Source organism: Penicillium atrosanguineum (genome assembly GCF_028827265.1).
Source record: "Penicillium atrosanguineum strain IBT 20685 chromosome Unknown utg000003l_segment0_segment0, whole genome shotgun sequence".
Lineage (NCBI taxonomy): Eukaryota > Fungi > Ascomycota > Eurotiomycetes > Eurotiales > Aspergillaceae > Penicillium > Penicillium atrosanguineum.
This window is the reverse complement of record NW_026623135.1, coordinates 2,268,865-2,281,271: the sequence shown is the minus strand read 5'-3', so window position 1 is coordinate 2,281,271 and position 12,407 is coordinate 2,268,865. Positions and strand designations below refer to the sequence as shown.

Sequence of the window (12,407 nt, the reverse complement as noted above, 5' to 3'; positions counted from 1 at the left end):
GGACAATCAATGCAGCATGCGGGATGGCAGGATTGCATGCGTTTGGCTCATCCGCGACAGGTGAGACACCGTGTTCTATGGGCTTGGCATCGGACCCTCGCATCGCTGTCAGTCCGGACCAGTCGTCAAAAAGGGGGGCGCTCGAAGACTTCGGAACGTCATACAATCTATCACCCGGTGTCACTCTGCTGCTTCCCGATCCTGACGTGTAAGCCGTGTTTCCGGAGAGGACCTTTCCTTTCTTGTTCTCTTTTTGTATCTAGCCACCCCTGGAGCCCCCGAATCCGAGGTGTTTCGGATCCGTCTGGGGAGAGGGTGGGGGAAGAGTGCTTGAGGATTGCCCCGAGAAGCGGTGCTGCATGGGTCTTCCCTGTTGGTCGGATGTCAACGGTGTACAAAGCCAAAGCCCGGTGAGAAATATTGGCAAATTGGGAAGTCATGGAGGTTGAGAGGAGAGGAAAGGGTACTTCGCGTACCCCCAATCATATTAGGTTGAACTTATGTACTAGAACCCGGATAAATATATAGATACAAAAAAAACAACCAAAGGCTTCCTCGAACCGTCCAAAGATTCGTAGGGGCCGGTCTCATCACGGCCAACCAAGGGAAACCGGGAAGTGAAGAAAAGAAGAAAAAAAAAGGGGAGGGGGTCTTCACATCATAAAGTTCGTGTATCCATGCTCCCTCGCAAGCCTCACTCCACTGCCAGGGGCAACTGCACGGATGTCAAGATGTATGTCATAGCTTATGGCAAAGCGAAGTTCCGAGGAACTCGTCTTGCAGGTTCGGTTCGTAAGAGACACGAGGAGCCCTAGGCCGCGGGATATCCGGTGTCATCGGCCACCAGGTCACGGATGGCCCATCGCCAACGGGTACCGCGGTCTCCGTGATCAGACCCAATCCACCTGTCCACCTTCCGCCTCCACTTCTCTTCCTCGGCCCGTTGTCGTCGAATGAACTCCGGGCCAACATCGAATTCTTCCGTAATGGGACCTTCGTCGGAAGACTCGCCGGCACTCGGATCTTCGCCGACGGTATGAGCCTTGAAGTCTTCCAGGGCTCCGGAAGTTCGCCCAGTAGTCCCGACAGTCTTGTCTTCTAAGTCATCCAAGCCGGCAAAAACGTCATCTTCGTCCTCGGGCACGACTCCGTCTTGGTTCCCAGCCTCATGGGATGCTGCTCTAAGCCAACACATGCGGTGCGGATCAAATATCATCCCGCCGACTGCCTGAACATTTTGCACGGTACCGACATTGGTGATTAGGGCCGGGGCGGGCTTAGGTGATTTGGGACCCGTAGAAATGTCAAAATCTTGCATCAAATTCTCGTTTCCCTCCCAGAGGAAAGTTGTCGGATTATACCGCATGCCCCTCACAGATTTGGACTCCTGTACCCCTGATCCTATCGGCTTGATTAAGTGAGGCTTGGATGTTGATTTTGTCGGGGGCCTGGGTTTCCGGCTCCGGACAGGGGCTGAGCTCGGGGATATACGGGAAATAGGATGGGTCTTCCAATTGGAGTTGAAAGAAGCAAGCGGGTTCGAGTCGCGGCTCTTGGAATTCATGGAGGCAATGCGTTGCTCCCTCGCATTGCGGGATGCATTGGTGTCGCGAGCAAACCTTGGCGTTGGGTTTGACCTGGATGTTGAGGGTGGTGTGCAGGATTGGGTTGGAGAGTCAATAGGCGGAGTAAAACGGCTCTGACTGAGCCTGGTACGCACAGATCTTGGAGCGCCTTTACCAGCAGGGTTCTTGATAAACCTGCTTTCGGTAGAGGCGGACGTAGGCAGATCGTCAAAGGATTCCAACTCAGTACCATCGCCAAAATTCCGTCGTTTGGCTGGTCGAGTAAGTGTACGCTTTGCTGTTGAGCTGCTAATTTCTGTGCCGGAGTCACCGAAGCTGAGACGGTGAGCCTCCGGGCGACTCGGCCGTGACAGACGATTCAAAGTGCCCTGCGGACTGAGAAGATCGCCGGAGCCGTCTGAGTTGGTGCGGCGGGAAGGGCGGTAGCTCCTCACACTGGTGTGATGGGATTGTCGCTCTGATGACCCTGGCTGAATAAACGAGGCTTGTGCTCGACGACTAGTCACCAAAGGCCTTCCCTCGTTGGAGATGCGCTCAACGGGAGTCTTAGGTCTGCTAAAGGAGGCTGGGCGAACGGGCCCATCCGGGTGAGAAGATGATCGTTGGGCAGGCTGTGCCAATGTGGTGCCGCCCACTCCACGTACGACAGGCATAGACAGTTTTGTTCGTAGATGTCTGCCGGGTGCCTTGAACTCTCCAGCTGCCACAGGGTCTCTGGGAGACCGTTGACCGATGATCCGCCGGCCGGAAGTCACTGGCGTTGGGGATATCGACGGTGTATCAGTCGCCGGTACACTAGAAATGGACGATTGAGCTGAATGTCCGAGTCGAGATTGCGATCTTCGGAATTTGGAAAGCGGTGCACCACTTTCGGATACAGTTTCGAGATGGGTGGAATGAGCACGGTCATGACCGGATAAACGTGGAATACGGGTTCGCGGAGAATCTGATGTGTTTGCGACTGATCCGTTGGTGAAGGTTAAGGTTGTTGCTGACCGGCGTGTGGGACTTGCCGGCCATTCTGTCTTGCATTTGACGTTGGGATTCAATGACAACTTCCCGGAGGCGAATGCTCCGCCATTGTCGACCTCAATTCCAGAGAAGAAGTCGTCTGCATCCCAGGAATGTGATGCGTCTTGGCTCTCCCCAGCCGCAAATGGAACATCTGTAGCCTGGCTGTCGTGCCGTTTCTTGAGAGAAGCATTGAAATCCACAGGTCCGTCGGGAAACACGAGACCGTCCAGTCCATCGTCCTCGCTTCCTCCGGTGATACAGCTGGAGACACTGGGGCTTGCAATTGACATGGTGGAGCTTGGAACTGAACGTCCATCTCGTGCGGTACCACCAACTCGAACACCTATGCTACCTTCAGACCATTCGAAGTCAAAGTCTTCTAGGGTAGGGCTGGAAACACCAGTAGAATCCTTTCGGCGGGTTAGTTGAAGAGGTTTATGGTCAGGAGGTAGTTCGAGGTCTTGGTCAAAGTCTTCATCTTCCTGTTTCCCGGCAGGACCTGCATCAGTGGCAGTAACGACCAGTTTTCGCGGAGATCGAGGCATCGGAGCTTTGATAGTGGGGATATTATGGTTGACGGGCGTATCGTTCTCATCCTGGAAATGATCTAGAGTTGCTAATGCAGACTGCAAGCGCGTCGAGATATTTTCATTCCAGGATGGCGAGGCCGTAGACTTCACGGGGCTTGTGGCAGCAGAGCTGACCTGCTGTAGGGTATCTGGAAAGAGCGAGTCCTGGGGTATTTTGAGCTCCAATACTGCGTCCGGCCCTGGGAGTTCCACCTCATCCGACCAGTCATCAACGAATGTCCTTTTTGTCTTCCGAGCCGACAAGCGTTTGATAGCACCTCCGAGAAGAGCAGAACTTGGGATGTCCGCAGGAAGAGGAATCCCCGCGTTCTTGGCCGAGGCAAGAGCTTCTTCTTTGGAAAACTCATCATTGTCGGGCAAAAGAACCTGCCAATCCTCATCTCCAGCGTTGGACTCGAGATCTGAGCGGGCAGACCGCCGAGATGATATGGAATCACGATGTCCGGACGGCCGAACCGAAGAGTTGGCGATAGATCCAGCACTAGATGCAGTACGGAAATGAATAGCATCATTGAGTTGCAAGTCATCGTCGTCATCCCAGCATTCGATCGTCTCGTCCATATTCGGTCTAGTTAGGGTCATGGGCGAGTCCATGGTGAGCGTATCACAAGGGTAAGGACGCGGGCGATTTCGGCAATCGTTCTGAACGCGTAGACGATGATCAGGTAGCAGCGGCACTTTGCAACATTGACACTGGACGAGGGAGGAGGATGAACGTCATTCCGTGTCAACGAGTCGTAGTCGAGTAGCCGGGTAAGGGGTAATTGTGTAAAGCGTCTGTCAGTGTCCGATAGATCCTCTCGGGGATGGGGAGGACATAGAAAATGAGGGAAACGAGGGCAAATGGGTATAGCGAAGGGTATCACTCCACGACAGGAAGGAGGTTTGAGGCGGAGGCTGAGGCGGAGGCTGGACGAGATTCCTCGTGGAGGGAACGTGCTTTGAGTGGGGACGTTCTGACGTTCTGGTCTCCCGAATGCTTGGACTTGGCGTGGAACAGATTAGACTGGAAAAAGGCAACACTTGAATCGAACTGGAGCCTAGTGTCTAGTGTCTAGTGTCTAGTGTCTAGTGTCTAGTGTCTAGTGTCTAGCTTCTAGATTCCAAGTGCCTAGTCTCTGCTCCATTGCATCCCAAATCGTTGGATATATTTTCCACAAGGGCTCCCGTCGTCATTGTCATCCATCAACGTCACCCTAAGCTCCATCTCGACTCCCGAGCCCCTTGATTTTCAAGATGACCTTGCAAAGGGTCTTGCGAATCGCCCGATCCGACTTGCAAGATGCCTTTGTCCTCGTGCATGTCGTCAGCAACGGGCCCGATACGCTTGATCTGGCCCTCACTGCCACGGAGGGAGAGTGCCCCTACGCAGCCTCGGGTAAGCCTCCGTTAAATTTGGAGACCAAATTAGCTATTGACAAGATATAGTTAGACATTCTCGCATCAGAGATCTTCGTGTGAAGAACTACCAAGGGTCAGAAGAAGAGTGGACTCGTATCATTTCCCACGTCCTAGGGCAACCCGCCGACGCCCACGAGCTGGCCTCAGTCGGGATTGAAACCTCCGCTAGCATTTCTGGCTTTGGCGATGAGGGGGAAATGATCATCACCATTCGAAACAGAGTCCAATCCATCACGGTACATGATCAAGACATTTATATCAATAACCCTGTCACGTTCTAACATCAGTCTAGCAACGACTTGGTACTCTCGTTCTCAAACAGGACGATGAACAAGCCATTGAACTCTTTGCATGGTCAGGGGTGGCTGCATCCAGAGCAGACGAGCTGGAGCAACAAGTTACCAAGTTGTCTGGCCGCTATCGGGTCGCCGAGGATACCATTCAAAATCTGAACAAACAACTCGAGGAACTCTTACGAGCCAAGGATCATCATGAAACCCAACTGGTGGCAAACTTTGCTCAGCTGCTGAATGAGAAAAAGTTGAAAGTTCGCAACCAGCAGCGTCTGCTTGCATCTGCTACTGTAGATACAACTAAAGGTAGGATTGTATTCTCCGATATCGGCCTTTCTACCACTGAATTAATCGTACTTGTTTCAGTTTCCGAAATTCAAGCCGCAGCAGGGGATCCCCGCCACGCCACTGAAACTCACCGTGCGGGAAAACGCCCCGCGCATGACATGGAACAGACGGACGGAGAGTCAGACGAGGGCTTTGAACTAATGGACATCGATGAAACCAGAGTTGATGACGGCTCTCAGCTGGACCAGGACACCGATCAGGCTACAGATGAAAACACCGATCATGAAATACAATCGTCTCCGCAGCCGCCGGTGATGAAACCGGTGGTACAGGTCGAAGCATCGACACAGCAAAACAGTGCAAGGACAGCTCCTCCCAAGAGAGAGCTTCCCTTTGTCAGACGGGAACAATCAAGGGAAGATGCGGAGGAGACTGCTGGAGAATCCGACGACGACGAGCTATGAGAAACTTGAACCAAGCAATTCACGGACTGCTGAGGTAAGTTTCGCGGTTTGCTCAGAAATAATCCATGACCGGCAGGGAAGCTCTATAGCTGTCAGCAGCTATCGCTAACTGTGATAATAATATAGTATTATGCATGGGCGAAGATATTCTCCGATATGGAATTGAAATTTTGAGGGTTCTCAATATTTTTATGTACAAGTCAACCCCGACCAAATATTCCCAGGCGACACCGGAGAGTGGACGAAGGAGGTCAACCACAGAAACCGGAGGAAACGGCGTTCAAGATGATGGAGAAAATGGAAAACGGAAAGGAAACGGTACATCAAAGGGAAGTTTAATGTGATACAAATGACAACGCCTTGCAACCATTAGACAAAACATAGAATCGGTCAACGGCCCATGAGAAAACTCATGGTTTAGCCGTACAGCGCCTGCGGAGACATTTCTCCGGCGGCCATGAAGTTGGTCTCGGGGTTGCCGGTTGCCTTGGAGGCTGAGCAACGGGCCATGGTGGGTGAGCTAAAAATAAAAGTCAGTACTCTTTAAGTTCATAAACGGATAAGAAAAGCACAGCATTAGGATACGCACCTTCTAGAGATAGCATCGGTGAAGAAGAAGTCCTCGATGACCTTCTTGAAAGGAGCTCCAGTGGCAGGAGCGCCCTTATTCTGATCGGCCAGCTGTACCTTGCTCAATATGCCGACGGAAGTGGACTCAACAACATCGTAGCGGCGCATCACAGGGCTGATATCCTCCATACGGTCACGGAGGGCCTCAATATCATCGTAGGGGAGAGGGACTCCAAGGAACTCGCTAGTAGCGCGAATGATCTTCCAATCATCACGAGCAGCGCCGGGTAGCGATGTGGCCGCACGAGTGACCTGAACGCGGCCCTCAGTGTTGATGTAAGTGGCAGACTTCTCAGTGTAGGCGGCACCAGGGAGAACGATATCGGCGAGCTGAGCGCCTCGGTCACCGTGATGACCCTGATAGACGACAAAGGCATCCTTGGGAATATCGCTCTGCGCGATCTCATCCGCACCCAAGAGCCAGATCATCTTGGGAGTGGTCTGGGCAACCTCCGGGGATGGTGCAGTGAATCCTACTTCGTAGGCGCCGGCACGGGAAGCAGCACGCTGCAGAACGTTGTAGCCTTGCCACTCGGGAGCGTTAAAGATGCCGGTGTGCTTCTCTACAAAGCTGCCAACTGCCTCGAAAATGGCCTTTGCGTCGGGGTGCTCGGCGGCTGCGCTACCTACAACGATCATAGGGCGCTGAGCAGCGCCGAGCTTCTTGCCGAACTCTCCAGACAAGGCAGTCTTGAGGGCAGACACATCGGCACCCAAGTGCTCATAGTCGAAGGTGCTCTCGAAATCCTCACCGACAAGGCCGATTTCCAAGTCAGACCGTAAATACTGCTTGCGGATGCGGGCGTTGAGAACAGCAGCTTCGTGACGAGGGTTAGTGGCAACAAGTAAGATAGCATCCGCATCCTCAATGCCATATATCTTTGAGTTGAACAGGTAGTTGGAGCGAACATCGATGCCGTGAGCAATAGGCGCGCCTCCGCCGGGTTGGTCAAGAGCAAGGTTGTCCGATCCCAGCTTGTTGGCCATATCCTTCATGGCGACCAGCGATTCGGCATCCACCAGGTGTCCAGCTATAGCCTTGAACTCATTGGGTTGCAACTGCAGCTTCTGCTGGGCGGCCGAGATCTCAACAAGGGCCTGCTCCCAAGTCGCGGGAACGAACTTTCCATCGCGACGAATCAGGGGGTGGTAAGACGTTGAGTCTTCAAGCCATCGCAAGCGAACCGTGACTTATCATTAATCCATTCCTCGTTAATGTCGTCGTTCAGTCGCGGAATGATCCGCATGACTTCCATACCCCGGCTATCAATCCGAATGTTGGAGCCCAGTGCGTCGAGGACATCGATCGACTCCGTGTGCTTCAGTTCCCAAGGGCGAGCACGGAAAGCATAGGGCTTGGATGTCAGGGCACCGACAGGGCACAGATCAATGATGTTACCCGACATTTCAGAGTTCAGGTTCTGCTCCAGGTAAGTCCCGATCTGCATGTCGTTTCCTCGGCCAGCGGTTCCCAGCTCAGGTGCACCCGCGACGTCGTTCATGAATCGAACGCAGCGAGTGCAGTGGATACAGCGGTTCATGGAGGTCTTGACCAGGGGGCCAATGTTCTTATCCTCCACAGCACGTTTGCCACCGGTTTCGTGGAACCGTCCACGATCGGCACCGTAACGCATCGACTGGTCCTGGAGATCACACTCTCCTCCCTGGTCGCAGACAGGGCAATCAAGAGGGTGGTTGGCAAGAAGGAACTCCGTCACACCCTCTCGCGCCTTGTGAACCAGCGGCGAATTCGTCTTCACAACCATTCCGGGCTGGACGGGCCAGGCGCACGAGGCCACAGGTTTCGGGGCTCGTTCGACTTCGACGAGACACATACGACCTAGAGAGATGTATTAGCATGAGCTAAGGGAAGGGGAATAGGGTCGAGAGGGCGGCTGGCACTAACAGTTTCCTGCAATCAACAGTTTTCTTTATGGCTGAGTGTTAGCAAGAATTATGACCGGAAGAGTCGGTTTTGATGGTCACGTACTCGTGATAGCAGTATCTGTCAACAGTGTCAGTACTAGTGGGTCTATGGCCTGAGTTTGCAACAGATATCATACCTAGGAATAGTTGCTCCGGCTTTCTCGCAAGCCTGGATGAGAGCCGAACCGGCTTCAACGGATATTAGTAATGGACCAATCGCAGAAGTCAAGCGCTTGTCTTACCTTCCACAGAGATCTTCTTGCCATCTGAAGCATAAAGTCAGCATATGTCGGCTTGCATGAAGGATTGAGACGTACCAATGGTGAGTTCGACCTCGGCCGCGCGAGGAGCCGTTGTAGCGAAGGCTCGGGCCCTGGGGACCCGGAGAGACCGGGCGGCCGCACGAAACAGCTGCGGCCGCATAATTGTCGCGACTGTAGATGAAGGGAGGGAGGGGGATATGGGGAGATGGGGTTGGAAGAGGGGGTAGGTCAGAGGAGAAGGAGCTGTTCAGAGTTGGAATCTGCTGGGTTACATAATGAAATCCTTGGCATTGCTGACCATTGGCCGCGCTGACTAAGGTGAACTCGCAAATTGCCTCGCGCGGATTGGCGGACAAACTCGGCTATGCGGAAGAACTAATATTCCGGTCCGCCGGTCAAAACCACACCGCGCCCCGTCCCCCTTTTGCATTCTCTATCTCATTCAAGGGCATGATTTATTGTAGGAAGCAGGGCTTTCACTCCCTGCTTCCTCTGCAACGTTGTCCGAGAGCAGACTTGCACCGAGCTGGAGCAGTCAAGGGTCTCGCCCGATTATGACAATGTTCTTTACTGACGGTAGCTACATTCCTCGCACGTCTAAACGTCTTCTTCGAATCAAATTTTCGAATCATGTACATTCTACATACTCAATCCTAGCTCCTCCCTCTCAGTCTATGCCTGCGCTCAGAAATACCGACCAGTCAGCTGGAAAATGCCTCCCACTTAAGGAGTGGTTAAATATTGAGAAAAGTAAAAAAGGAAACAGGAAGAAGACAATGAACCCCAAAACGCCATGTTCCATGATATAGTACAGACACGTTCATCCGTCCTGCGAAAGGCTGCGTTGAACGATCTTATGCAGCCGCCGGGGAATCTTTGGGTTGCCACGTTGATTCTTGTTTGGTTCCGGGCAACCAATTTCGAGAGACACTGGCGCCTCGGGGTCGCACACGTCCGGGTTCGTCATCTTTCTTAGGACCATTTGACATGTGGGAATTGTTGGATGTAGACCCTTCAAACGATCTTCCACCGGGGAAAGCGTAACCATTTGAATCCCAAGGCCTGCTGGAATGCCTCACATTCGTGGGCAAGATAGACTGTCGGGCGCGGAAGTGGTCCGCGTTTGCTCGTTTATCAGCCACGTCATCGTGGCTGTTGCGATCATAAAGATAAAGCCCCAAGAAGGTAAGCCCGATGCCGAAAGCCTGAATAGGGGTGGTTGAGCTTCCAAACCAGACAATCGCGACCACAATCACAAACACACGCTTAACCAAAGAGGCGACCGAGTATGACACAGGGGAAACCATGGACAGCAACACAAAAGCCAGGATATTCTGCGCAAAGTGCGAAACGCCGTTGAAGACGAACTCAATCATCAAGGCACCATGATCCAGAGAATCCTGCCTTTCTGACAGGGAAATGACGCCGTCTTTGATCAAGTCAGCGACCAAGGGATACCCTTCACTGACAAACCAGATCGGCAGTGTAAGGAAGAAAGCAAGCCCAGAGCAGTAACAAAGCAAGTTGAGCTTATCCAACTTTCGTCGGGTTGGACGTTGTGCGTCAGTCTCAGAACGCTCTACCTCATTGAAGAGCTTTTTGGAGAATATGTTCTGGGACACAAAGATGATCGCAGCGAAGAAAGCGCAGATAATCCCGAACAGATTTGTGGACGCCCCGGTGGAACACGCGAGCATAACTCCGAGGGTTAGGGGAATCAACGACAGATACGTTGCCCTGGCGTATTGAATGCGAAACAAAATTCGATAGGCGAGAACGGTGAATAAAGGCGAGAGGCCCTTGATCGTGTGAACCAGTGACACGGGAATCTTGGAGGTGGCCATGGAACTCAAGATATGCCCAGCTAATTGGAAGACAGCCAGAGGCAACGCAGTAGAAATCACGTCGCGAGACGGGTATCGAATGCCATGATTCAGGATGGGCACGCTTTTGCGCAGCCATGGGATTACTGTGGACAGATACACTAGCAACAAACACCATATTGAAACGAAGGCGAATTGTATGATGGTCAATGTGATAGGCATCGGAAGAGCGTTCAGAATGGATTTCGAGGACGTGTTGGTGAGGGCGGATGTAAAATACCAAACGAGGCAGAGACCCTACACAGCAAGCATAATTAGCAAACATTTCATGACGACACAAATCTACGTCTTAGGGACATACAATCAGGCGATACGACACTGGCGCTCGAAGTGCCTCCGCAAGTTCCTGGGCGTTGGCACTCACGCTACCGTTGCGTGTCCGAATTGTGGTGATGGCCTCGCTGATACTCTTCCGCGGCCGATGTTTAGGATTCCTCGCGGATCCATTGGCGTGTTCTCGCGAGTAGAAAGCCGACTTTCGAGGCTCCCATAGTTCGCCGGAACCATACTTCACCGAGGGGCTTGCATTGGGGCGAGCCGACCCTTCGGCGGCGTCAAGTATCTCTTCGTAAGGAGGAAACTGATCGATGGGACTGCTCGTGGTTTGTGAGGTCGGCGTCTTGGTTGGAACTTGTAATTCGGTTTGCCTGATCGATGCCCGTCGTCCATGACCGGTCACTGTAGCTGTGGCCATCCTCCAAGGCACAATGCTTCTACCAGGTAGACGTTGATGCACTCGCACACTGTCTGTCTCTCTTTCTCAGGGTGTCTCAGTGCGCGTCAATACTGCCGATTTCACCTGCCCGAATGACGGAGGAGAGAACTTGCGGGCGTCCACGGGATCGAATTATTGCGGGAAATGGTTCGTCTTGTCGCGCAGACGGAACGTAGGAGACGAGTTGCAGTTTAGGTTGCCGATGACGAATCTCCTGGAGCGAATAAGCATCGAGAACGGAAGACACACGGAAGACTCAAGACCGGTGCGCAACAGCGGGACAGTGCACACTAACAGAACCGGGGCAACGAAACGAATAGGGGATCGAAAGGGAAATTGGAGGTTGACTGGACCCATCCACAGCCGATTTGCAGGATGCGACCGCCACCGGCCGTTACATTACAGGTTACCATCTCGATACCGCGGAGGGTGCCGAGCAATCGGCGCGAAAGGGATTGCATACGCCCTACATCAAGCTAGAGAGAACGTCTACGAGAAGTGTTCCCTTGCCTGGATGGCAACCTTCTTTCACTATTGATCAATTCTTGCCCTGGATTTCATCTAAAGACGTATCCGTAAGATACTACGTCACGTGATGTGGAGCCCCAACTCTCGCGCCGTCCCCGTCTCTTTGCTCCACTTGAACCCAGACTGGATGTGCCGAACAAGGTATCTATCTACCTTGATGCTGAACTAATGGGAAATTTTTCCGTGCACCTGCGTTTCTCTGTTCTGGTGCTATGGATCTCGCTACTCACATGTGCCTCTCTCATGGCTCAACTTCCTCTTGGCGCTCGTAGTCACCCAATAATTTGGACTCGCCTGGAGTATTTCTATCGAACCATATAATATCCTCGGCCCGTTTAAGCTCGGTACGGGAGGTTGATATATATAGTGCGGCGCTGATAGGATATAAATGATGAAAAGTTGAAAGTTGAGCTCAGTCAGAGGCGATTTGGGATCAGATCCGTTACAGCGCCATGATGAATCCCATCGTCTGCAGTATGAGGCCGAGACATCTTTTGCTAGCGCTTTCGGTGTAATGGGGCTATCCAGCGGGATCATATATATATATGCATCGAACCTTCTAGCAACCAAACAACCAAACAAGGGCTTTCTTAAACGTAAGCTTTACCGATATTGATTGGGCCTTCTTGCAGTCCGTATACCGGCCCTAACATATCAATTATGAGCACGCATATTGCTTGAAGTAAACATCACCGAGCCACAGACAGCTGCTTTCTTCAGTGGTGGCCTTCTTGAGTTCTGGCTGGACGAGGAGCGCCACTGTGGCGATGATGTGTATCAGTATCGGCAAACTCCCGTCATACTTCAACTCTGGCCGGGTCACCAT

At 52.6% G+C, this 12,407-nt stretch overlaps 4 protein-coding genes across 4 annotated transcripts; 1 reads left to right on the top strand and 3 right to left on the bottom strand.

Annotated features, from left to right (window-relative positions):
- Positions 1-811: 811 nt before the first annotated feature.
- N7443_004283 (putative cytokinesis regulator (Byr4)) lies at positions 812-3,784 on the bottom strand (the record flags this gene model as incomplete). Its single annotated transcript, XM_056884339.1, has 1 exon — positions 812-3,784. The coding sequence occupies one exon, from the start codon at positions 3,782-3,784 to the stop codon at positions 812-814; it is 2,973 nt and encodes a 990-aa protein (XP_056742617.1).
- Positions 3,785-4,426: 642 nt separating this feature from the next.
- On the top strand, positions 4,427-5,636 carry N7443_004282 (uncharacterized protein; the record flags this gene model as incomplete). Its single annotated transcript, XM_056884338.1, has 3 exons — positions 4,427-4,568; positions 4,619-4,827; positions 4,884-5,636. 3 exons carry the CDS (start codon positions 4,427-4,429, stop codon positions 5,634-5,636), a joined length of 1,104 nt encoding a protein of 367 aa, XP_056742616.1.
- Positions 5,637-6,053: 417 nt separating this feature from the next.
- N7443_004281 (putative NADH-ubiquinone oxidoreductase, subunit G) lies at positions 6,054-8,615 on the bottom strand (the record flags this gene model as incomplete). The annotated part of the gene is made up of 8 exons (XM_056884337.1): positions 6,054-6,156; positions 6,226-7,456; positions 7,525-8,106; positions 8,173-8,195; positions 8,257-8,271; positions 8,330-8,381; positions 8,435-8,458; positions 8,510-8,615. The coding sequence occupies 8 exons, from the start codon at positions 8,613-8,615 to the stop codon at positions 6,054-6,056; spliced, it is 2,136 nt and encodes a 711-aa protein (XP_056742615.1).
- Positions 8,616-9,309: 694 nt separating this feature from the next.
- N7443_004280 (putative ER to Golgi transport protein (Sly41)) lies at positions 9,310-11,032 on the bottom strand (the record flags this gene model as incomplete). The annotated part of the gene is made up of 2 exons (XM_056884336.1): positions 9,310-10,575; positions 10,640-11,032. The coding sequence occupies 2 exons, from the start codon at positions 11,030-11,032 to the stop codon at positions 9,310-9,312; spliced, it is 1,659 nt and encodes a 552-aa protein (XP_056742614.1).
- Between the last annotated feature and the right edge of the window lie 1,375 nt (positions 11,033-12,407).